General features: G+C 40.4%; 1 protein-coding gene across 1 annotated transcript in view; it reads left to right on the forward strand.

The window, feature by feature from the left end:
* itgbl1 (integrin, beta-like 1) overlaps window positions 1–25,642 on the forward strand; it is a 220,568-nt gene that overhangs the window by 102,313 nt on the left and 92,613 nt on the right. The window contains exons 3-5 of the mRNA XM_072578065.1: window positions 10,809–10,955; window positions 22,626–22,748; window positions 24,834–24,974. Of these exons, the coding sequence (XP_072434166.1) occupies window positions 10,809–10,955; window positions 22,626–22,748; window positions 24,834–24,974 (411 nt within the window). The remainder of the gene's footprint in view (window positions 1–10,808; window positions 10,956–22,625; window positions 22,749–24,833; window positions 24,975–25,642) is intronic.

The raw sequence follows: 25,642 nt of genomic DNA on the forward strand, positions 1-25,642 counted from the left end.
GGGTTTGGAGGGATACGGGCCGGGTGCAGGCAGGTGGGACTAGATTGGGTTGAGATATCTGGTCGGCATGGACAGGTTGGCCCAAAGGGTCTGCTTCCATGCTGTACATCTCTATGACTCTATGACTCTATGACTCTAAGAGTGCATGAAGCTGTGAACAAACCACCAAACTGGGCAGGTGACTAAAATCTTTGGCAAAGGCACAGGTTTCAAGGAGTGGCTTAGAATCACAGAATTGTACTGTTGCAGAAGGAGGCCATATTGCCTATCAGATCTTTCTAAGCATTTTGACTATTGCCAATTTTCTGCCTTTTCTCCATAACCCTGCACAATGTTTCTACTTAATCATCCAATACTCTCTTGAGCGCCTCAATTGAACTCACCTTCACCAAACCTCTGGGGAGTACATTCCAAATACTTTTTGTAAATTTCTGTCAAATCTCCCACTGGCCTTGTCTTCTTCAAGGAGAACAGTCCAAACCTATCCAATGTACCCTTATAATGGGTGGCACGGTGGCACAGCAGGTAGCACTGCTACCTCACAGCGCCAGAGACCCTGGTTCAATTCCCGCCTCGGGCAACTGTCTGTGTGGAGTTTACACATTCTGCGTGGGTTTCCTCCCACAGTCCAAAAATGTGCAAGTTAGGTGAATTGGCCATGCTAAATTGCCCATAGTGTTAGGTGAAGGTGTAAATGTAGGGGAACGGGTCTGAGTGGGTTGCCCTTCAGAGGGTTGGTGTGGACTTGTTGGGACGAAGGGCTTGTTTCCACACTGTAAGTAATCTAATCATTAATGTAATCTAATCATATCATAACTTATATCATTCTTGTATCCATTCACGTAAACTTCTTCCACAGTCTCTCCAATGCATTCACATCATTCCTAAAGTGTGTTACCCAGCTCTATGCATATTGGTCCAGCTAAGATATATATTTCATAGGTTCCATATCACCACTTCACTCTTTCACTTTATGCCATATTGCTGAAATATAGAATATTGTATATTTTATTAATAGTTCTCTCTGTCTACACTGCCACCTTTACTGACTTATGCATATAAACACCTGTACAGCCTTTAAACCTTTAAAATATTCTTTATTTTCGATTGTCTCTCCATGTTCTTTACACCAAAATATTGCACTTTACACTTCTTGGCATTGAACTGTGGATCTGGAGTCACATAAGAATGGCAGTTTCCTTCCCTGAAGGACATTAGTAAACCAGGTGCGTTTTTCTGAAATCAATAATGGCCTCATGGTCACCATTTGGCTCTTAATTCCTGATTATTGTTGAGTTCAATTTCTATCACCTACTGTGACAGCATTCAAACCTGTATCCCCAGAGCATTACCTGGGTCGCTGGATTAACAGTCCAGCAATAATACCAGTGGCCACCTCGTCCCCCCAAAAAACAGGGGTTGCTGACCCAAACAAGACACCACAGTGGCTGAAAGAGAACCTTAGCACAAACCTGGCAAAAGTGATCGTCAAACTCACGCCTCTTTATGACTGGAATTTGAGTCCAGCACCTTAGACAGCTCAGTTACATGACCACAGATGCTGCCTACTGCACCACATTGTCTCTGTCCCTTTGGAGTTCAACCTTACTCTCCTCACTGTTTCCAGTGTGTTCACGTTTTCTAACAGCTGCAAACTTTGAAATTGTCCCCTAGACACCAAAATCTATTTGATATATGTATCAAACAGCAAACAGCAAAGACCCCATGGGAATGCCACTACAAATCATCCTTCAGCACCAAAAAAAGTCACTTAACATAATTCATATTCCTTGGCCGATTTTGTATCCATGTTGCTACTTGCCTTTTTCTTCCAATGTCTGTAATTTTTCTCACCAATCTATTTGTAGCACTGTATTGAATGTGTTATGGACATCCATGTAAACTCCATTAGCAGCATTACCCTCATCAACCCTCTCTATTACCTCTTCAAAAAACTCTAATTTAAGCAGACATAACTTACCATTAACAAACCCATTCTGGCTCTTCTGAATTAACCACATTTCTCAATGTAACTATTAACTCTATCCCAAATAAGAGCTCAGTGGTGTTATGGACCAGGCCAGACCCCCTCAAAATATTTTAAGACCCTAATGTTTTCTTATTTTATAGGTAGGCGTGTGTAGTGGGTTTTCCAGGTGTGATGCAACTGGTCAAACCACTTGGCTTTAAGCAAAACAGAATTTATTTAAACACTGCAGTTGAATCATGAACTAAAGAAAGCAGAACTTAGATGACCTTAACTATTGGAAAACGAAACCGACCCAATGCAGCAACTTAACTAATTAACTGTTCCAATATAGTGACATCCCATAAACACACCCCTTGGCAAAAAGGTAAACTCAAACCTAGATTCTTACAGGCAGGAGGGAGCAACATCCAGAGGGAGATTTCAGAGAAACTCAGAGGAATCCTCTACTGAAGCTTGCAACTCTTCTGGACTCACACATCTTGAGACTGCTACAGCTAAAAAAAACTAGGAACCTGAATTGGGAGAACTGCCCACACCCCTTCCATTGTTCAACATTTTTAAAAAAACAAAGCCTTCTTAAAACCTAGAATCTTCAGCACCTCTGCCTTTACAACCCCTTTTCAAAAAAAACTAAGGACAAAATAACCTTTTGAAAGTGACAGGATCATCACAGTAGTTAGCACTGCTGCCTCACAGTGACACGAACCTGGGTTTGATTCCACCCTCAGCTGTCTATGTGGAGTTTGCACATTTTCCCTGTGTCTGTGTGAGTTTCCTCTGGGTCCTCTGGTTTCCTTACACAGTCCAGGGATGTGCAGGCTGGGTGGATTAGCCGTGGCAAACACAGGATCACAAGGCAAGGTGGATCTGGATGGGAGCTCTTCAGAGGGTGGTGTGGACTTGATGGGCTGAATGGCCTGCTTCTAGCAGTTACCTCATCATTAGAGTTAAACTGACAGCATTATGATTACTGGGCTTATTTTTAGATGAGTGAAATGAGATGGAGAGGTTTATGAACAGAATTTCAGAGTTTAGGGCCTAGGCAACTGAAAGTTCAGCCAAAAATAGTGGAGCTATTAAAATCAGAGGTGATTAAAAAGCCAGAATTGTCGGGGCACAGAGATCTTGAAGGATTATGAGGCTGAAGGAGATTACAGAGATAAGAAAGAATGAGGCCATTCAGGGTTTTGTAAACAAGAACGAGAATTTTAAAATTGGATCCCAGTTAAGCAACATCTCAACATACACCAACAAGCATAAGTGAGTGAATGACATTTGTCGTAAGGTAGGACATGGCAGTAGAGTTTACGAAGGGTACAATTTGGGAGAAGTAGTTTAGAACATAGAACATAGAACACTACGGTGCAATACAGGCCCTTCATCCCTTGATGTTGTGCTGACTTGTGAAACCAATCTGAAGTCCATCTAACCCACACTATTCCATTTTCATCCATATGTTTATCCATTGACCATTTAAATGCCCTTAAAGTTGGTGAGTCTACTATTGTTGCAGACAGTGCATTCCATGCCCCAACTACTTTACTCTCTGAGTAAAGAAACTACCTCTGGAATCTGTCCTATATATATCACCTCTCAATTTAAAGCTATGTCCCCTCTTGCTAGCCATCACTATCCAGAGAAAGAGGCTTTCACTGTTCACCCTATCTAACCCTCTGATTCTGTTCTATGTCTCAATTAAGTCACCTCTCAACCTTCTTCTCTCTAACGAAAACAGCCTCAAGTCCCTCAGCCTTTCCTCCTAAGACCTTCCTTCCATACCAGGTAACATCCTCGTAAATCTCCTCTGAACCCTTTCCCACGTTTCCACATCCTTCCTATAATGCGGTGACCAGAACTGTATGCAATACTCCAAGTGCAGCTGCACCAGAGTTTTGTACAGCTGCAGCATGACCTCGCGACACCAAAACTCAATCCCTCCACCAATAAAAGCTGACACAATGTATGCTTTCTTAACAAGCCTACCAAACTGGGGGGCAACTTTCAGGGATCTATGTACATGGACACCGAGATCTCTCTGCTCATCTACACTACCAAGAATCTTACCGTTAGCCCAGTACTCTTTATTCCTGTTGCTCCTTCCAAAGTGAATCCCCTCACACTTTTCCGCATTAAATTCCATTTACCACCTCTCGGCCCAGCTCTGCAGCTTATATATGCCCCTCTGTAACCTGTACTATATCCTTTGGCACTATCCACAACTCCTTTGACCTTAGTGTAATCCGCAAATTTACTAACCCATCCTTTTGTGCCCTCATCCAGGTCATTTATAAAAATGACAAACAGCAGTGGCCCCGAAACAGATCTTTGCAGTACACTACTAGTAGCTGAGCTCCAAGATGAACATTTCCCATTAACCACCACCCTATGTTTTCTTTCAGCTAGCCAATATCTGATAAAAACTGCTAAATCACTCTCAATCCCATGCCTCTATATTTTCTGCAATAGCTTACCGTGGGCAGCCTTATCAAACATCTTACTGAAATCAATACACACCACATCAAACACTTTACCCTCATCCACCAATTTAGTCATCTCAAAGAACTCAGTAAGGTTTGTGAGGCATGACCTACCCTTCACAAAACCATGTTGACTATCACTAATCAACTTATTTCTTTCTAGAGGATTATAAATCTTATCTCTTATAACCTTTTCCAACACTTTACCCACAGCTGAAGTAGGGCTCACAGGTCTATAATTACCAGGGTTGTCTCTACTCCCCTTCTTGAACAAGGAGACATTTGCTATCCTCCAGCCTTCTGGCATTATTCCTGTAGACAGATATAAAGATCAAAGCCAAAGGCTCTGCAAACTCCTCCCTGGCTTCCCAGAAAATCCTAGGATAAATCCCATCCAACCCAGGGGACTTCCTATTTTCACACTTTCCAGAATTGTTAACATCTCATCCTTGTGAACCTCAATCCCTGTCTAGTCTAGTAGCCTGTATCTCAGTATTCTCTTCCACAACATTATCTTTTTCCAGCGTGAATACTGACAAAAAAAACTCATTTAGCACTTCCCCATCTCCTCAGACTCTATGCACAACTTCCCATTACTGTTTTTGATTGGCCCTAATCTTACTTTTATCCCTAATCGTTCTTTTATCCCTAATATACCGAGAGAATGCTTTAAGGTTTTCCCTGATTCTGTCTGCCAATGACTTCTCTTGTCCCCTGCTGACTCTTCTTAGTTCTCTCTTTAGGTCCTTCCTGGCTAACTTGTAACTCTCAACTGCCCTACTTGAGCCTTCACATCTCATTCTAACATAAGCCTTCTTTTCCCTCTTGATGAGAGATTCAACTTCTTTTATAAACTACAGCTCCCTCGCTCGACCACTTCCTCCCTGCTTGACTGGTACATACTTTCAAGGACACGCAGTAGCTGTTCCTTGTATAAGCTCCACATTTCAATTATGCCCATCCAGTGCAGTTTCCTTCTTCCATCCAATGCATCCTAAATCTTTCCTAATCACATCATGATTGCCTTTCCCCCAGCTATAACTCTTACCCTGCGGTATATACCTATCCCTTTCCATCACTAAAGTAAACATAACTGAATTGTGGTCACTATCGCCAAAGTGCTCACCTACCTCCAAATCTAACACCTGGCTGTGTTCATTATCCAGTACCAAATCCAATGTGACCTCACCCTTGTTGGCCTGTCTACACACTGTGTCAGAAAACCTACCTGCTCACAATGGACAAAAACTGACCCATCTACTCGAACTATAGTATTTCCAGTTAATACTTGGAAACTTACAGTCTCCTTGTAACAACCACCCTGTTACTTTCACTCCTATCCAGAATCATCATTGCGCTCCTTTCCTCTACATCTCTGGAACAATTTGGAGGCCTATAGAAAACTCCCAGCAGGGTGACCTCTCCTTTCCTGTTTCTAATCTCAGCCCATATAAACTCAGTAGAAGAGTCCTCAAACATCCTTTCTGTCAATGTAATACTGTCCTTGACTAACAATGACACACCTCCCCCTCTTTTACTATCTTCTCTGTTCTTACTGAAATATCTAAATTGTGGAATCTGCAATAAGCATTCCTGTTCCTGCTCCATGTCTCTGAAATGGCCACAACATCGAAGTCCCAGGTACCGACCCATGCTGCCAGTTCACCCACCTTATTCTGGATGCTCCTAGTGTTGAAGTAGACACACTTCAAACCACCTTCCGGCTTGTCGGTGTACTCTTGCCATCTTGAAGCCTTATTTCTGACCTCACTACTCTCAACCTCTTGGACACTGGAACTACAATTCAGGTTCCCCTGCCCCTGCTGCATTAGTTGAACCCCCCCCCCCCCAAAGAGCATTAGCAAATGCACCCCTCCCCTGCAAGGATATTGGTACCCCTCTGGTTCAGGTGAAGACCATCCTGTTTGTTGAGGTCCCACCCATCTCAGAATGAGCCCCAATTATCCAGGAATCCAAAACCCACCCTCCTGCACCATCCATGTAACCATGTGTTTGACTCCTCTCTTTCCCTATTCCTCACCTTGTTGCACATGGCATGGGTAACAAACCTGAGATAACAACTCTGTTCATTCTAGCTCTTAGCTTCCACCCTAGCTCCCTGAATTTCTGCCTTAAATCCCCATCCCTTTTCCTACCTATGTCATTGGTGCCCACATGGACCACGACTTGAGGCTGCTTCCCCCCCTCCCCCTTAAGAATTCCAAAAACACAATCCAAGACATCACGAACCCTGGCACCTGGGAGGCAACACACCAACCATGAGTCTCTCTCATTCCCACAGAACCTCCTGTCTGTCCCCCTAACTATGGAATCCCCAATGACGCTCTTTCTCCCCCTTCCCTTTTGAACAACAGGGACAGACTCTGTATCAGAGATCTGTACTCCATGACTTACCCCTGGTAAGTTGTCACCCTCAACAGTATCCAAAACAGTATACTTGTTATTGAGGGCAACAGCCACAGGGGATCTCTGCACTGCCTGCCGATTCCCTTTCCGTCCCCTGACGGTAATCAATCCACCGTTTTCTTGTACCTGAGGTGTGACTACCTCCTTGTAACTCCTCTGAATAACCCCCTCCACCTCCCGAATGATCCGAAGTTCATCCAGCTCCAGCTCCAATTCCCTAACGCAGTTTTTAAGGAGCTGGAGTTGGGTGTGCTTCCCACAGATGCGGTCAGCAGGGACACTAGTGGTGACCCTTACTTCCCACATTCTGCAGGAGGAACATTTAACTGCCCTCACCTCCATTCCCACCATTCTAAATTCCCAAAGATACTATTGAAAAATAAAGAATAAGAAAAAACTAGTTACCTTACCAAGTTGGCACACAGAACTCTTTTCTTTCGTTAATTCAATGGTAAACAATCCCTTATTAATCTGTTCTATTTAGTGTTAGTCGTCCTCAAGGGTTAGATTTAGCACTGTGTTGCACATTAGCAACAGTGCAATAATTATGTAATTTATGGTATTAAAGCTGTAATTACTGTAAATCAGTAAACCATCCCAATTCAGACTCCAGCCATACCTCAGTGAGCAGAGACTTCAGTACAATATCCAGACCAACACCCCAATGCCTGTCAAGAATAATGACTTTCTGATGAGATGCTAAACTGATGCCCTTTCCAACTCTTCTGAGGTGAGGCTGAAAGATCTCATGAGACTGTTTTGAAGAGTCAGTCAGTTCTCTCTGGTATCCTGGTCAATAATTATCCATCAACAATAGAATTTAAAAAACATATTGTTGAGACATTATCTCATTCTTGTTTGTGGGAGTTTGTTGGGTGCAAATTGAGAACGATGTTTTCAACATCATTACAGTGATTACACTTCAAAATATTTCAGTGCCTGTGAAACAGGTTGGATAAATCATGAAAGATCCTTTTGAAATGCAAATGTATCTTTTTCTTTTCCTTCTTCTGAACTAGTTGGGGGGAGGGGGATGCAAGTGGAGAGAAAAACGCTACTAATTTGGAAGGAAAAGGTAAACTGAGACTTCAGGATGAGTATGTGATCTAACACAGGTATTCTTCTGAAATGTCGACCCACCTTTCCCATCCCGGTTTTGACAAATGAATTGGGTATTTCTATGATTTTCTGATTTTTATTTTCTAAGGTCTTCTATTTATCTCACTTACCTGAATGCTCTGGTTCTGACATTTCTGGTGTCATTCCAGAAGGTTCTGCAACTCTTTTTTTTTTACAAAAGCAGCAATCATTAATTATGTGCTTCTTGAAAATCCAGGTTGTTAATTATTATTACATAATAGTTTGCATAACATAGCATTGTTGAGTCCTGCTCATTTGATACATTTCTTACACAATTCAATATTTTTTAGAAGAATTGTTACAACATAGGTTTCATGTTTTAAAATTATTGTGGAGGACTGCTGTTCAATTAAGTTTCCACTGATGGACTTGTTCGAGAATCTCACAGCATAGTCACTGATCTTCATTATCTGACTTAATGGTGCATCAAATATTGCTTTTCTGATAAATAGACTTCTGACTCTCTTCATTATTTTGTAATTATTAGTTGAACATTTTGTGATTTAAAGAAGAAATGTAATTGGACTTTTAGGGCATTGGTCAAGAATACAGAATTCAATTGATTGTGTCACTTAAACCAAAGTAAATGGGAATGTAAACAGGATAAAAAAAAAATCACTGGCTATACTCACTAGCTCAATCAAAATCTGAAAGAGCCTGATGTCTTGGATGGTAGTTTTCAATAGTTGCATGAAGCTTTAATCAATTCTTACCTGGACTAATGGCAATCAGTAATGGGCACCAGACCTCAGGAAAGATATATTGTCCTTGGACAGGGTGAAACACTGAAGGACCAGAATGATACTGGGCCAAAAAAAGTTCAATTATGAGAAGTTAGATGGACCAAACTTCTACATTCCTTGAGTATGGATGACTATGTGGTGGTCTAAACGTGGAATTTAAAATAACCAAAGGATCAGACAGAGAGAATTGTTTCTGTTGGAGAGGGCAGTGGGGAGAATGTTCAGAGAAAGCGGTCATAACCTTAAAGTTCTAGTCACAGCACTCAAGGGTCATGTCAAGAAGTACATCTTCACACATAAGGATTGGAAATCTGGGACACTTTCCACCAAGAAGCTGCAGAGGCTGAGAGTAAACTGACATGATCAAAACTGAAATCATTTTTTCTTTTAATGTCAACGGAAATGCTGGAAATACTCAGCAGGTCTGGAGAGAGAAACCGAGTTAACATTTCAGGTTTCTGACCTTTCATCAGAACTATTGATTTCTGTAGGGTTTTAGAACCAAAGCAGCTAAATGCAGTTAAGATACAGATCTAACTGAATGGTTGAACAGGCTCAAGGAGGCTTATTGACCTCCTCATGTTTGATAATCCACAGAACTTGCCTGAATGCTGCAAATGCCTGAATGAGTCCTGTTGGATTAATCATTGGTCTCTTAATTGGAATAATTTCATGAAAAAGATTACATCAATTCTAAATGTTTCTCTCTTCCATTTCAGAGGAGGCAGTGAATATTTTTAAGCAATGAATGAAATGTCAGAGAAACATATTAGTCATTTATGTTGAGGTTGCACAGGACATCGCCCTGTTTTAGGATGGATTTCATTTAGCTGGAGAACCTTCAGAAAAGATTTACCAGGACATTGCCAGGAATGGAGGGTTTGAGTGACAAGGAGAGGCTGGATAGGCTGGGACATTTTTCACTGGAGCGTAGGAGGTTGCAGGGCGACCTTATAGAGGTTGATAAAATAATGATGGGTTCAGATAAGGTGAATGGCAAGTGTCTTTTCCCTAGGATGGGTATTTCAAGATTAGGGGACATATTTTAAGGTGAGAGGAGAAAGATTTGAAAAAGACATGGGAGGCAATTTTTTTACACAGAGAGTGGTTTGTGTGTGGAATGAACTTCCAGAGGGAGTGATGGAAGTTGGTACAGTTAGAATATTTAAAAGACATTTGAATAGGTACATGAATAAGAAATGTTTGGAGGGATATGGGCTAAGCGTAGGCAAGTGGGATTATCTTAGTTTGTGATTATGATTGGCATGGACTGGTTGAACCAAAGGGTCTGTTTCCGTGCTGTATGACTCTATGACTCGATTTGTACTCTTGTATCTCACAATGTGGATGAAATGTTGTTGCTTTGGACCTGCCTTCAGCTGCTGGCATGAGTGTCTGTAAGAGATCTGCACTGACTTTTCAGGAGGACCAATTGAAAACGCACCAGGAGGCTATGGCTAAAGCAGTAAAGACATCTCCCCCTTAACCTCCCCATTCCCTCAGCCAAATTCTGTAGATTTGTGGAGGACCCGGGTAAGGAGAGGATATTTTGCAAAATGGACTGTGAGGCATGTGCAATGATGTGGTTGCCATTAAAACTAATATCCAACCATAATCAGGAATCAATTTCATTTAATCTATATACTGTCCCCATCACCCTGCACAGTGTGTCTGCCAATCGCGCCATATGGTGACAAACTCACCTGCAGCGAGCCCAAACCTAGCAATCGTAGGTTCAGGCCTTTAAGGGTTGCTTAATTAGTGACTTAAGACTTTTAATTGGTTGTAGGGTAGGAAGGTCAACCACAGGGCCTCCTGTCAGAGCTTAATTCTTGCGAAGGTGATAGGGTTCAAATCTGACACCACCCTGTCTAATGAAATGTCTTTCACCCCCATCCGCAAGAGCAGAGGTTCATGTGACATGAATTTGTTGACTGTTTCTGAACTACTAAAAATATTTTGTAGATTTTTCGTTTGAAATGACTCGACTTCTGAGGAACGCTCATCATTTGTTTGTTCGTCTGTAACTAGGTCATGGGAAGTGCGATTGTGGGAAATGCATCTGTGACCGTGGCTGGTCTGGGATTGCTTGTCATTATCCCAAGACTTGCAACATTCCCAGGAAGAAAAGCAAAGAAATGTGTCGCAATACAGAGGGTCTGATCTGTTCTAATGCAGGTAAGAAAAAGTGTTTCTATATTTTAATCAAACTTTAATGTGTTGCATGAGATAATGATTATGAAAGAATTAATGATAAAGTTGTATTCAGTTCCACCCACTCTGAGGTTATCACACTGTCTTTAATGGAAAATCAGGAAGTGCAACATGAGGTCCTGATGGAGACAGATGTGCCATCTCTGGCTTTTGATAGTTGTAATTACCGTATATACTCGTGTCGAATTTTGAAGTCTTTTTTATTCTGAAATTAGGAGGATTGACTTAGACACAAGGTATTATTTTCAAGGGGATGAATGTTTATCTAGAAAATAGATAAAATGGGAAATTTACCTTCCTGGCAGCCCCATTCCCTGGTTCTGGAACATTCCCTGTAATATATTTGGGCCACGGTAAACTGCAGGTAACTGAAACCGACTCTATGGATAGGGTGGTTGCCCTGTACTGTCGTACTATTACAGTAATTCTGAAAACCTGAAGCAGAGTGTGATGGCTGGTGGACTGGAAGACCCAGAATAGAGCGGTACAGCCAGCAGACTGGAAAGCCAGAGCGGAGTGCAATGGGCAGGCACACTTACTCATAAATGTTGATCTGTGACTGTGAAGAACTAGGGTCAACTTATACACGCGATACATAGAAAATGCAAGACTTTTTGGCCAAAAAAAGGGATAGACTGATATGTGAGATCGACCTATACACAGGTATATATGGTATGTCCACTTAGGTAAGGTTAATTGTACCTGTGGCTATCCTGCATAAAACTACACTTTGCTATGTCAGATAAGAGCCTGTTCTTGTTAAGATTCTTCTCCTCCACCAGAGGTAATTTAACAGACCCTTGGACTCAGCAGATAAAGGAGGATGGTTGAAGCACACCAACACAAGTACAAGCTTCCAATCTTCGATGCTCAATGCCCATTACAGTATAAGCGTTCTTTCACTTGTTTGAAATATGCAAGCAAAATTAATGAATATATAATACTTCTCCAGAAGCAAGGTGACTCCACTTTCCTGACCAATACAATATACTAATGTATAGGGCAGAAGTCGATGCTTTAACAGTTTAGCTCCAGTCACCTGTAGTATGTCAAATGCTTGAGAGCCGCACTTACTTTTTCTTATCCACTTCCTGCCATACTCACTGTTTTCTCTCAGTCATTTCCTCTGGTCTTTCCTTTCGGTCATACTTGCTTCCTGTCATCTTTTAAAATTAATTCGATGTGGGTGTGGCTGACTGGGGCGTTATCTATTGTGCATCCCTAATTACCCAGAAGGTAGTTAAGAGTCAGTCACATTGCTGTGGGTCTGGAGTCACATGTAGGTCAGACCAGGTAAGGATGACAGTTTTCTTTCCTAAAGGACATGAGTGAATCAGATGGGTTTTTCTGATAATTGACATTAGTTTCATGGTCATCGTGAGACTCTTAATTCCAGATTGTTAATTGAATCTGAATTCCACCATCTGCCATGGTGGGATATGAACCTGGGTGTTCCCTCCCCACCCCCCCACCCCTGCCCTGGATCATTACTAGGGTCCCTGGATGAATAATCAACCAGGCCATTAACTCCCCCTAAATTTTTGTTTTCTGCCATACTTGCATCTCTCACAGTTATTTTCTCTCACCCTTACTTCCTCTCATAGTTGCTTTCAGGTTTCTTTTGTTTGCACACTTCCTGTCACACTTTAGACATCATCCATAGTATTTCCCCTTAACTGCCATTAACAATATACAGGAAAAAATATAATAATACTTTGCTTGTTTTGTGTGCTGGATACAGTTCCTGCAAATGTCTTTTACTACCACACATTTTGATGATATTATCCTTACTGTTATAAAGCAATCTACTCACTGATTCATTGTAACTGATTGTAACTAGTTATCCTAGCAGTTCTACCAGCTAGAGTAAAAGATTAGTTGTGAATTCATATATAGCAATAGCAACTTATATTTTATATAGCATCTTCTATAAAATAGGATATCCCAAAATTCTTCGCAGTAAAATTATATAGCACATTTGACATTGGGCCGCATGAGCATAGATTGCTGGAAGTTTAGCCAAAGAGGTAAGTTTTCAGGTCCATCCAAAGGAATAAAGTGAGGTAGGAAGGCAGAGACATTTAGAAAAAAGGACTCCTAAGTTTAGAACCCAGGCAGCTGAAGGAATGGTCAACAATTTTGGAGTGATTTAAAACTGGGGATGTTCAAGAGGCCAGAATTGGATGATTTAAAAATCTTGGAGTGTTGTGAGGCTGGAGGAGATCACAGAGGTAGGGAGGGGCAAAGCTGCATGAGCATTTGAAAACAACGATGAGATTTTAAAAATGTAGCACTGCTTGACTGCAAGTAAGTATTGGTTAGTGAGTGAGCACAAATAAATGGGACTTAAAATAGCAATATTCTGGAATTTTGAACAAAATTGGTAAGATATTGGGATAAAGATTACAGAAGTAATGAAAGAAATGTTATGATATTTGAAAGCAGAAGTTGAGACATCATTCTCACTCATACCTTCAGTTTGGATATTTGGAAATAGCTCTGTCATCTTGTTCTACTCTATCAGTGCATAATAATTATTCTAAAGATCAGACAGTAGTGAGAATTATTTGGCATGAACTAATGATCATGACCAGAGAGCCATCTGTGTAAGCAAATGTTAATGTTAATTAATATTATCAAGTTAGTTGAACCATGACTATTGCTAATAGTAACACAAGGCGAAATCTGAAGTCTCATTCCATGAAGTTATTTTGTCTCTCCTGTATTCCAACCGAACACAGAAACCTCCCTTTTGTTCCTTTCCACCTCCACCTCTTCAGCAACCCTTTCATTCCCACAGTTCATCAAAACTACATTTAACTTTACTGTTCTGATGAAAAGCAATTGGCAATTAACTGGAAAAATGTAATTATATTTCTTTGTCCACTGAAGCTGCCTGACTACTGAGCATTTCTAAGATGTTCTGCTTGCAATTCCAAAAAAAAGGTTATTTTAGACTGGTCCAGGGATGAGTGATGTAGTGCAAAAAAAAACTGCTTTCATTTAGGCCATACATCATTTGATTTGGGCTCCAGATGTGTAAAATAATTTACTCCCGGTCCAAATAATTACTTTAAACCTTAAGTTCTTAAAAATAAAAGTTAGTGTTTAAAATTCCTATGCACAATCCTGGATATTAACTTTGTTTGTCTATTTTTCTCCATGTCTTCTTAGTACCTTAGGCTAAATTTAGCAAGATTGTAGTCTGGAGATATGCCAAGAGAAGGAACCAAATGATTCATTTGTGCTTCACATAGATCGGAGTTTGCTCATTATTTCAAAAAGACACTTAATGGCAAGTGAGAAAAGCAATATTTGATTGTTTCTTATTAAAGATCTTGTTGAAGGTCCTTCATGGTAGATTTAGAGAGGATTTCTTAACTTCCTTTTAAACAAATCTGAGTGGATGTGGAGAGAATATTTCCTCCTGTGGGAGGATCTAGAGACGGGGTTACTGTTTAAAAATAAGAGGTTGCCCTTTTAGGACAAAAGTTTGTAGAGTATTTTTCGAACCAATCATCATTGGAACTCTCTCCCTCAAAAGACAGTGGAAGCAAAATCATTGAATATTTTCAAAGATAGAACTAGATGGATGTTTTGATAAGCAAGGGGTTGAAAAGTTATCAAGGCAGGCAGGAATGTGGAGTAGTCAGATCAACCACAATCTTATTGAATGGTGGGGAAAATCTGAGGGGCCAAAATGGCCGAAACTTGATCTTAATTGACATATTCGATATATGAGATTAATATATTGCTCCAGTTTTGCTTGTGCTCTTTTAAAGTAGATAAAATTAAAGCAAGATCTGATATTATGAGTGCCTTTGAAAGTGTAAACAAGAAGAAATTCTTTTCACAGGCTGGAGGTATGATAACCAAAGACAGGGATTTTGTATAATCACAAAAAAGTCAAAAGATGAGCTGCAGAGAATTTGTTTCACACAGTGAGTTTTCCAGATTTGGACTGCACTATTTGAAACTGTTTTGAGAGCTGATTCAACTGCAACTTTCAAAATGAAATTAATTATTAACTTGAAGGATAACATTTTCAGGGCTATGGGAACAGAGGAGAAGCAGTGGGATAGCTCTTTGAATCATGGATGGATAATGACCTCCTATGCTCTATGAGTTGATGGCAAAATATAACCCCAGCTTCTCCAGTCTCTCCATGACTAAGCACCCTCATCCATGGTATCATTTTGGGAAGGTCCTTTTTTGTCGGCATTTAAAAGGTTCAAAACGATTTTTCATTAATCACCTTAATAATTGCTGCTTTCATTAATATCTTGTATTTTTCTGCAACCTCAGCATTCATATTTTATTCCTGTGCTTTTCTTAGTTATACAAAATGTCTTCCAGAATTTCAGCAGATTTCAGTTGTAGTTGTAGTTCAGTGAGGTCACTTTTGGCCCAAATGGACCACGGTCCAATTCCATCAAGAACATGCATGCACCAATCCACAATGAAGAATTATGGTGTGGTCTGTTGGTAGGGTGAGATGATGAGGGATGGAAGGCTTATGTGGACTATAAACATCAGCATAGACTGTTGGACTGAACAACCTCTTTCTGTGTTGTAGATACCATGTGATGTTCTGTCTTGTTGCTAAATCCCAGTTTACTCTCATTTTGTTTAAAAATCTTCAGCTGATTCTACATTCACAGCAAGATTAATCATTATTTTTATATTTATATCTGTCCAGTGATTTGCTAATTGTATATAGAGATATTGAATGGATTATTATTGTGAGTACATTATGATATTTTGGTATTTTATAGCACCACAAATGAAATTGCAACCATAGGATATATAGCTTTCAAAGCTCTGTGTTTCTACAGTTAATATCGATGAAATTTCTCCCATTTTTCATTTGAAGGGTAATGTCATGTTCATATTGCCAGCTTATTTTAATGAATAGTAAACTATTTCCTTTCAATGAAATGATTTTCAAAATGTACTCAGCACTTGGCTACAGTTTTCTAATGGATGACAGCCTATCCAAGTCAGTATTTACTACACATAAATGGATAACGTTGCAACATTTTATACCCTGCTCAGGAAATCATAGAACAGAATCAAAAGGCAAGGAAAGAGACCATTTGGCCCAGTCTGTTGGTTCTGTGAGAGAGCTATCCCGTTAGTCCCTAGCCCCTTGCTTATTCCACTCAACCGTGCAATTTTCTTTCCCCTTTTAAAACAGAGATTTGCTCCCCCTTTGAAATGTGTTTGCTCAGTTGGATAGATGGCTAATTGCGCTTCAGAATAACTCATAGGCCCTGAGAATGAAAGGCAGTGACAAACTACCGCTGAGAAGGGAAACAGTTCCAGATGACACATCAACAAGCAATGAGTCAAGCACCTGCCTTTGGGTAGAGCACACTTGAATGAATTGAACTATTGTAAAGGAAGAAAGAGATCTGAATCTCAGATCTCAAACAGGGAAACGGAATTTGTCAAACAACTATCATGTTCAACCAGCAATAATTGTAGACTTGCACTTATTTTCTTGACCAACAGGTTTCTTACAACATAGATGTAATTGCTTGGCAGAGTATGCCAGTGTTTGCCCTCACATAAAAAAAAGACTTTCAGAATTAGCTACTTTAATAAATTGTTTAAATGGTGTTTACCTTTTGTTGCAGAATTTACCTCAAATGAAAGAATAATTTGAGTCACCAAGTCTAGCCGGGCACAGTCAATGTTGAAAAGACGGGATGAGAATGCATTAATGAATTAGAGACATAAGCTGTCATGACTTCAAATTTTTATTGTCTGTGGACAGTATGCAGAAGCAAGGTGGATAAAAGAAATTCTAGTTTTAAGATTTTGCATAGAGTTACATTAAACCAGCAGCAGAGAAACAGAGCATTTAGTTCATACTTCACACAAGTTTCCTCTCATCTCACTCATCTTACCACATCAATATACCCTTACATTCCTTTCTCCCCCATGTGGTTATCAAGCTGCTCCTTAAACGTGTCTATACTATTTATCTCAACCACTCCCTGTGGGTCTGAGGACAACATTCTTACTATAAGACCATAACAAGTAAAAATCCTGCACGTCTGCTGTGCTATTCAATGAAATAATGGCTGATCAGATAATCTTCAAATCTACTTTCTTGCCTTTGTCCCCATAGCCCTTAATTCCTTTCTGTCTAGCTCAGCCTCAAATATACCTATAAACTCAACGTCAACAGCCCTCTGGGGTAAATAATTCCACAGGTTCACTACCCTCTCAGAGAAGAAATTCCTATTTATCTCTTTCCTAACTGGGTGAACACTTAACCCTTGCCTTCTGGTCCTAGACTCTACCATAAGGGAATCAACCTTTCTAAGAAAAAAAATGTTTCAATACGTTCACCTCTTCTAAACTCCAATGAGTATAGACCCAACCTATTTAACCTCTCCTCATAAGAAATCTCTCCATACCAGGATCAACCTCATGAATCCTCTCTGGCCTGCCTCCAATGAAGGATGTCTTTCTTTAGATGATGGGCCCAAAACTGCAAACAATGGGTTTCAGTGGGTAAACTCTCCACTGGTTGGCGTCATACCTGGCACATAGGAAGATGATTCTAGTTGTTGGAAGTCAGTTATCTCAGCTCCAGGGCATAGTGCATCAAGTCATACAGCAAGGAATCAGACCCTTTTAATCCACTCTGACCATATTGAAAGCTCTGCAGGAGTTTCTCAGGATAGTGTCCTGGGACCAAACATATTCAGCAGTTTCATCAATGACCTTCCCTCTATCATATCAGAAGTGGGGATGTTTGCCGATGTTTGTACAATGTTCAGCACCATTTGTGACTCTTCAGATACTGAAGCAGTCCATGTTCAAATGCAACAAGATCTGGACAATATTCAGACTTGGACTGGCAAGTGACAAGTTACATTAATAGCACACAAATGCCAGGCAATGACTATCTCCAATAAAACACAATCTAACCATTGCCTCTTAACATTCAAGGGTGTTACCACACTGAATCCTTCATTATCAACATCCTCGGGTTACCATTGACCACAAACTCACTGGACTCACCACAAAAACATAGTGGCTTATGAGAGCATGTCAGAGGCTAGGAAGTGTGGTGAGTAACTCATTTGCTGTTGCCCCAAAATCTGCCCACTATCTCCAAGGCACAAGTTAGATGTATGATGGAATGCTGGATGGGTGCAGCTCCAACAACACTCAAAAAGCTTGACGCCATCCAGGACAAAGCAGCCCGCTTGATTGGCACCACATCCACAAGCATCCACTCCCTCCACCACTGGTACTCAGTCGGAGCAGGGTGTTCTACCTACAAGATGCACTTCAAAAATTCACCAAAGATCATTAGACAGCACCTCCCAAGCCCATAACCACTTCCAACTAGAAGGACAAGGAACAGCAAATACATGAGAACACCACTATCTGCAAGCTCCCCTTCAAGCCACTCACCGCCTGCACTTGGAAATGTACCGACATTCCTTCGTCGTCACTGGGTCAAAAACATGGAATTCCTGCTCTAAGGGCATTATGGGTCTACCTACAACACATGAACTGCAGTGGTTCAAAAAGGCAGTTCACCACCATTTTCTCAAGGGCAACTAGGGACAGGCAATAAATGCTGACCAGCCAGCAATGCCCATGTCCTGCAAGTGAATAAAAAAAAGCCTTCCCTCTTACCTGCTGAACTTGGTTGTTAGCTTTTTGTGCTTTATGTGCTTATAAGGACCCCCAAATCCATTAGTGCTGGAACTTTCTGCAGTCTTTTTCCATTTAAATGGTAGCTCTTCTACTATTCCTGCCAAAATGCATAATCTCACATTTTCTCACTCTCTGGGTAAAGGAGTTTCCCGTGAATTCCCTGTTTGTTTGATTTGTACTGGACTCAAATAAGGAGCCAGAGTGTCAAAGACAGTATAATTATTCTTTATCATTGGTTTTGGTTTTCGAGGTCAATCATGTCAGTCTAAGGAGCTCCTCAGGGTAGATATTTTCAACTTAATGTATTGCGAAATGTAGTTACATATGTTTCAAACACATGGGACTTGAACCCAGGCTTCCTGGTTCAGAAGTGACTTAGGCTCAACTGTATTCAACTGCTTCATCAATGACCATCCCTCCATCATACGTTAAGATGGGGATGATTAATGCCAATTACACAATATTCAGCAACATTTGTGACTCCTCAGATGCTGAAGCAGTCTGTGTCATTGTGCAACAAGATCTTGACAACGTCTAGGCTTAGGCTGATATATGGTAAGTCACATTTGCACTCCACAAATGCCAGGCAATGATCATTTCCAACAAGGGGGAATCTAACCATCTTCTCTTGATGTTCAATTACATTATCCATTACTGTTTCACACACTATCAACAACATGGTGGTTACTCATAAACCACAAACAAAATTGAACTAGCCATATAAATTCTGTGCCAACATGAACAGGTTGGAGATTAGAGATTCTGCAGGAATTAACTAACTGCTGTCTCCTGAATGCCTGTCCAACATCTAAATGTTATAAGTCAGGAGTGTAATAGAATACACTACACTGAATGAGTGAAGCTCCAACAACACTCAGGAAGCTTGACACCATCCAGGACAAAGCATTCCACTTGGTTGGTATGCCATCAACCTTCCACAGTCACTCCCTTCAACATTGTCATATCGTGCACCAGTGTGTATCTTTTATAATGCGCTGCAGTAACTCATCAAAGATGTAATTACTGGATTATTAGAAAATAACAATGTTATTGAACAAAGTCAACATGGATTTGTGAAAGGAAAATCACAATTGACAAGCTTGTTGGAGTTTTATATGACTGTTACTTGTATTGTCGATAAAGAAGAACCAGTGGATGTGATGTATTTGGATTTTTCAGAAGATGTTTTGCTAAGGTCATGCACAAGAGACCAGTCAATGAACTTACAGTGCATTGGATGGACTGAATATACTAATGTGGGTTCAAACAAAAACAGAAATTAGTGGAAAAACTCAGCAGGTCTATCAGAATCAGTGGTAAGAAAGTACATGTAATGTTTCAGGTCCAGCGACCCTTTTTCAGAACTGACAGTAGCTTGGGAAAAAAATGATACATATCCTGATGACAAGGGGTGCTAGGGGAGGAAAGGACTAAGCAGTAGGTGCAATTGGAGCCCAGAGAAAAAGAACAGTAATTAGGTGGACAAAAGGATGAATCAGAGAGAAACAAAAGCTGATAATCAGGACCATTGGAGGTGAAAATGGGTTGACTATGATGAAAACAGCCCATGTCATCACAGGGTCTGGGGTGTGGTGGGTAAAAGATATGGAAGAAGGTGTTCAGACTCTAAAATTATTCAACTCGATACTGAGTTCTGAAAGCTGCAAAGTCCCCAAGTGGAAAATGAAATGCTGTTCTTCTAGCTTGTGCTGAGCTTTGCTGGAACACTGTAGTAGCTTCAGACATTGGCCAGGGAACATGGTGCTGTGTTGAAGTGATTGGCACCTGGAGGCTCAGGGTCATTTTGCTGAATGAACATACGTGTTCCAGAAATCAGTCTGCCTTTCATCTCTCCAGTGCAGAGGAGACCACATTGTGAGCAGTGAATACAGTGGACTAGATTGAGCTAGTGAAGTTCAGGTAAGTTGATGCTTCATCTGGAAAGTGTATCTGGGGCCTTGGATAATGAGGACGGAGGAAGTAACGGATCCCTGTTACACCTTCTGCAATTGCAAGGGAAGCTGCTATGGGAGTGTGGGGAAATGTTGGGAGTGAAGGAGCAGTGGACCAGGGTGTCCCAGATGGAACAGTCTCTGCATAATGCTGACAAGGGAGGGGAGGAGAATACACATCTGGTAGTGGCATCCCACTGAAGGTGGCAGAAATGGCGGCTTAATGTTCCTTTGGATTCAGAGACTGCTGGGTGTGGTCAATGAGGACCAGGGGGTCCCTAACAGTATTGTTGGCAGGAGGGGACAAGGGGTGAGGGCAGAATGGCAAGAAATAGCTTAGACATTACTGAGAGCACAGGGCAGGGAATCCTCGGTTGAGGAAAAAGGTGGACATTTCTGAGAACGCTATACAAAAGGTGGCATCATCAGAATAGATGTGATGAAATGGTGCTTTTTTGTCTTGTTTTGTGCTTTTTTAAAAGTATTGTCTGAGAATTGGTTAATAGACAAAAAGCAGGGAGTAGGAACAAATAGATCATTCTCAGTATTACAGGTTGCTACCAATGGGGTTCATACATGGATCTGCATTGGGGCCACAGATGTTCACAATCTATTAATATGATTTGGATGTGGGGCCAATTGGAATATTTCAAAATGTGCCGACGACACTGAAGTGGATGGGAACATAAGTGATGAGGAGGAACAAGGAGGTTCAAGATGAGTTGGACAGGTTAACTAAATGGGCTAAGGTGTGTAAACTAGAACTTCATGTCCCTAAGTGTAACATTATTTACTTTGGTAAGAAAGAAATGAAAAAAAGAATATCTCTTCATTTGAGAAATAGAAAGTGTGTGTATTTACAAGGACATGGGTGCCCTTAGCCATGAGTCACTAAAAGTTGGTATGTGGTTGCAGCAAACAATTAGGAATCTGAATGGTATATTGGCCTTCATTGCACAGGGATTAACGTACAGAGGTAAAGGTGTTTTGCTACAGTCCTATGGAACTTTGGTGAGATTGCATTTGGAGTATTCTGTAAAGTCTTGTCTCTTTAGCTAAGGAAGAATATATTTGCCATTAAGAAGTTTAATGGAGGTTCTCCAAATTAATCCTTGAGACAGTGGGATTACCTGTTGAGGAGAGATTGAGGAAATTGTATCAGTATTGCCTCTAGTTTTTGAAGAATGAGAGGTGAATCTGAGTGAAACTTAGAACATTCTTATGGAGCATGACAAGGTGAATGTCCCTTGGCTGGTAACACAAGAACCAAGGAACATAATCTCAGGCTAGGGGCCAGACATTGATGAGAGAGCTGAAGAGGAATTTCTTCACTCTGAGGATCTTTGGAATTCTCTACCTCAGCAGGATGCAGACGCTCAAACATTGAACAGATTTTAGGACAAAAATCTATGGGGTTGTGGAGACTAATGACATTCAGGGATATGGAGCTAGTGTGGGAAAGATCCAGAGGTTCAGGCAGAACTTGAAGGCCGAGTGGCCCACTCCTCTTCCTAAGCTTCCTTCAACAACAGTATCTTGTAAGCTAGAGCCTCTGCCACCTAAAAGGTCAAGAGCAGTAGCAGTGTTACCCCTCCTTGTGTATTCCTCTCCAAACCGCACACTGTGGCACATATATATCATATTGTACCACCATTATTTCATTATCACCCCCTTCCAAAAGCACTCTGGGGGTGCCTACATCACGTGGACTGCAACAGCACCAAACAGCAGCTCACAACCACCTTATCCAGCGCAGTTAGGGATGGGAATTAAATGCTGTCGTAGACAGGGACACAGACATCCCATAAATGAATAAAAGAATCGGTACTACAGCCAGAGAAGTTGTAGAGAGGAGGAAGTACTTGTAGAATTGTATTATAACTGCTTCCAGATTATATTTAATCCAAGTTTTATTTATCTATTTTATGATGCAGTAAATAATGCAAGCAACGAATTGGCAAAAAAATGACTGCTCCTTTCTTTTCATATTTTCCAGGTACCTGTCACTGTGGCAGGTGTATATGCAACAATCCTGGGACTGACAAACTGGTTTATGGAAGGTTTTGTGAGTGCAACGACCAAGAATGCATTGACGATGAAACTGGCGAGATCTGTGGAGGTGCATACCTAATATTTCATTTCAACAAGTGCTGCATTCTGCATGGTTGCTAAAGTGAAAATAGAATCTTCAGTAGTGTTATTTGTGCAAACATTCATCTGACATTTTGTTAAAGTGGCCCCAAGGTTTCTGCAGTTACAACCTTTGGAAGAATCAGAAGTGCATAAGGCTGAAAGGGATTGAACTCACTGAAGATAAAATTTATTGGATTATTTTGTGGCATATCACAAATGTTTTAAAAATTCTGTTCCCTTACAAAACACGGTTGGATATTCAATCCTGATGAATTGTGAAGTTAATTACATGTGGAAATATGCTATTCTTTCTATCCAAACTTCTAACAATCGAGGGCTGTCTTTTCAAAGTTATCTTATTGGTTAGATTATCTGGTCATGATGAGTTTTTGTAAATGCTTTTCAATTTTTTTCCTTTTTTAATGTTTTTCTCTGTAGTCAGTTATTAATATACATATATAAATGGTGAAATTTAAGCAAAATGCAATCAGACTTTTATTTTATCTTATATATCCCAAAATCCTTCCAATTTCAATGACAAAGAGTAGCTACTTATGCCTTCACAGTATTATCTGTCTCCATGCCTGCTCTATAGATTGGTCTTTATATAAGAGTATAACAGCACAAGAACTAAGAGTAGGATAAGCAATTCAGCCTCTCGGGCCTGTTACTCCATCTGATAGAATCATGGCTGATCTCATCTCGCCCTCAACTCCATTTTCCTGCCCGCTCTCCATAACCCTTCAACCCATTACTAATTAAAAATCTGTATATCTCCTCCTTAAATTTACTCAATGTTCCAGAAATCATCGTATTCTATGGTAGTGAGTTCTACAGATTCACTATTTGAGGGAAGTCATTACTCCTTATGTGTTTTAAATCTGCTACCTCTTATCCTAAAACTATGACCTCTCATTCTAGATTGGCCCACTTGAGGGTGCAGCCTCTCTGCATCTACTTTGTCTATTCCCTTTAGCATTGTATTTACCTCAATAAGATCTTCCGTCATTCTTCTAAACTCCAGAGGGTATAAACTGAAGTCTCTCTTCATAAGACAAACCCCTAGAACCAATCTAGTGAACCTACTCTGAACTGCCTCACACAGGAAGTCTGAGTTGCTATGACAGCAGGTACATGCCTGTCGTAATCCTGAGCTAAGGATAGTGGCAGTAGAGAATCCAACATTCTTTCCATCACCTGGCTGACCAGCTTTCTCTCCTGCCACTATCGCTTATCATTGGTGCGTGCTGAAGATTGGCAGGTTGACGCAGTGTGATTTGAACACACCGTCCTTAGGCAAAAAGTTCCCAGTTGGGACTTTGACCCAAAGCTTTTGGCTCAGAGGCAGCTATGCTACATATTGCTCCATAAGACCTCATCATAAAGTCGATACCTAAATCCTTTCATCTCTTCAATCCCCACTAAACTCATTACAAGCCTTCCTGTAGACCCTCATTCTTTCATTAAGCTTTTAACCAGCCCTTCTAATATATCTTTTAGCTCATCTGTCCAGTTTCCCCCTTGTCAAGCACTTTGTGACACGTCTCTCTCAAAGGTGCTGTACAAATGCAAGATACTATTGTTATGTGATCTATTATTGTGCAGGTAATATTTTATGAAACTCCATTACATTGTTGTACTTGTTAGCAAAATACTCAAAGGTCCTCTTGAATTACTTAAAATCCTATTGGTGCAATCCAATTTTTCTGACTAGATTCACAATCCATTCCCCTTGCCATCTAAAGATATCACTTACTATGGACAATTTTCGTGCAATTTTACACTTTAACCAGAATTTAATTTTAATTTTTTTAAACTACTTCTGTGGAATAGTTGGATTATGTGTGGGGAATTTCTTAATGTTAGAAACCTGTTATTTATGTGATAATTGAAAACCATTTTGGACATTGAAGACAACATCTGTCTGCAAGTGTGTCAAGTTATTTTCTAATTAATCATAAAGGGTATTTTGTGAAATGAAATCTGAGAAATAAAAACGTTAGTTAAATATTGTTGAAATAGCCTTAAATTTTAGTTTTGCTGCTTTACCCACTATTTCTTGTGGTTTAAGGGCATGGAAAGTGTTACTGTGGTAACTGCTACTGTACGCCTGGTTGGCATGGCGATAAATGTGAATTCCAGTGTGACATTACCCCGTGGGAGAGCAAAAGGAAATGCATGTCACCAGACGGCAAGATTTGCAGTAACCGAGGTGTGTCTTTCAAAACAGTTCAGATGTAACAAAAATGTTAATGATGAAGCTTGGAATTTAGACTAAATTACATTATCCACTTCTGCTCTGATTGCTTCAGTTTTGTATAATGAGAGCAGAAGTTATTGGGGTACACATCAACGATTATATTAAGGTTCTTAAAGACTTAACTCAGTAAAAGAAAATTTCAAAACCCAGCAGAATTGCTATTTTCTGATTTACTGCTTTTACTCCAAACGTAAGAGGCTGATGGATATGTTGAATGCAAAGAACAAGGAAAGAGACAGTGAAAGACGGAGACTGAGAGTGGGAGAGAGCATCATTTCATATGTTGTTCTACTTGGCTACCCCAGAATGACAGTGAAAATTGAGAATGTTCCTGAGCTGGCTTCTAGCCAAGAAACTATTATGCAGCGCATCTGAAGACCAAGGATTGTAGTTTCCCAACACCAAAGTGTTTCGTTATACCATAACAGAAGAAGAAAAAAATACTCTCAGCCTTGTCTGAGAATGTGTGTGTCAATTATTGGCAGGTCTCAAAGCTGTTTGAAATCAGCTTATTGAGCCAGTGTTCACAAATGTTAGATACAGTACTCAAAATTAAACTCATCCTCTTTTCTCAGAAAGCAAATCAAAGACGCAAAGTGTCTTTCTCACTGATACCATGC

The sequence above is a fragment of the Chiloscyllium punctatum genome, chromosome 9 (assembly GCF_047496795.1).
Source record: "Chiloscyllium punctatum isolate Juve2018m chromosome 9, sChiPun1.3, whole genome shotgun sequence".
NCBI lineage: Eukaryota > Metazoa > Chordata > Chondrichthyes > Orectolobiformes > Hemiscylliidae > Chiloscyllium > Chiloscyllium punctatum.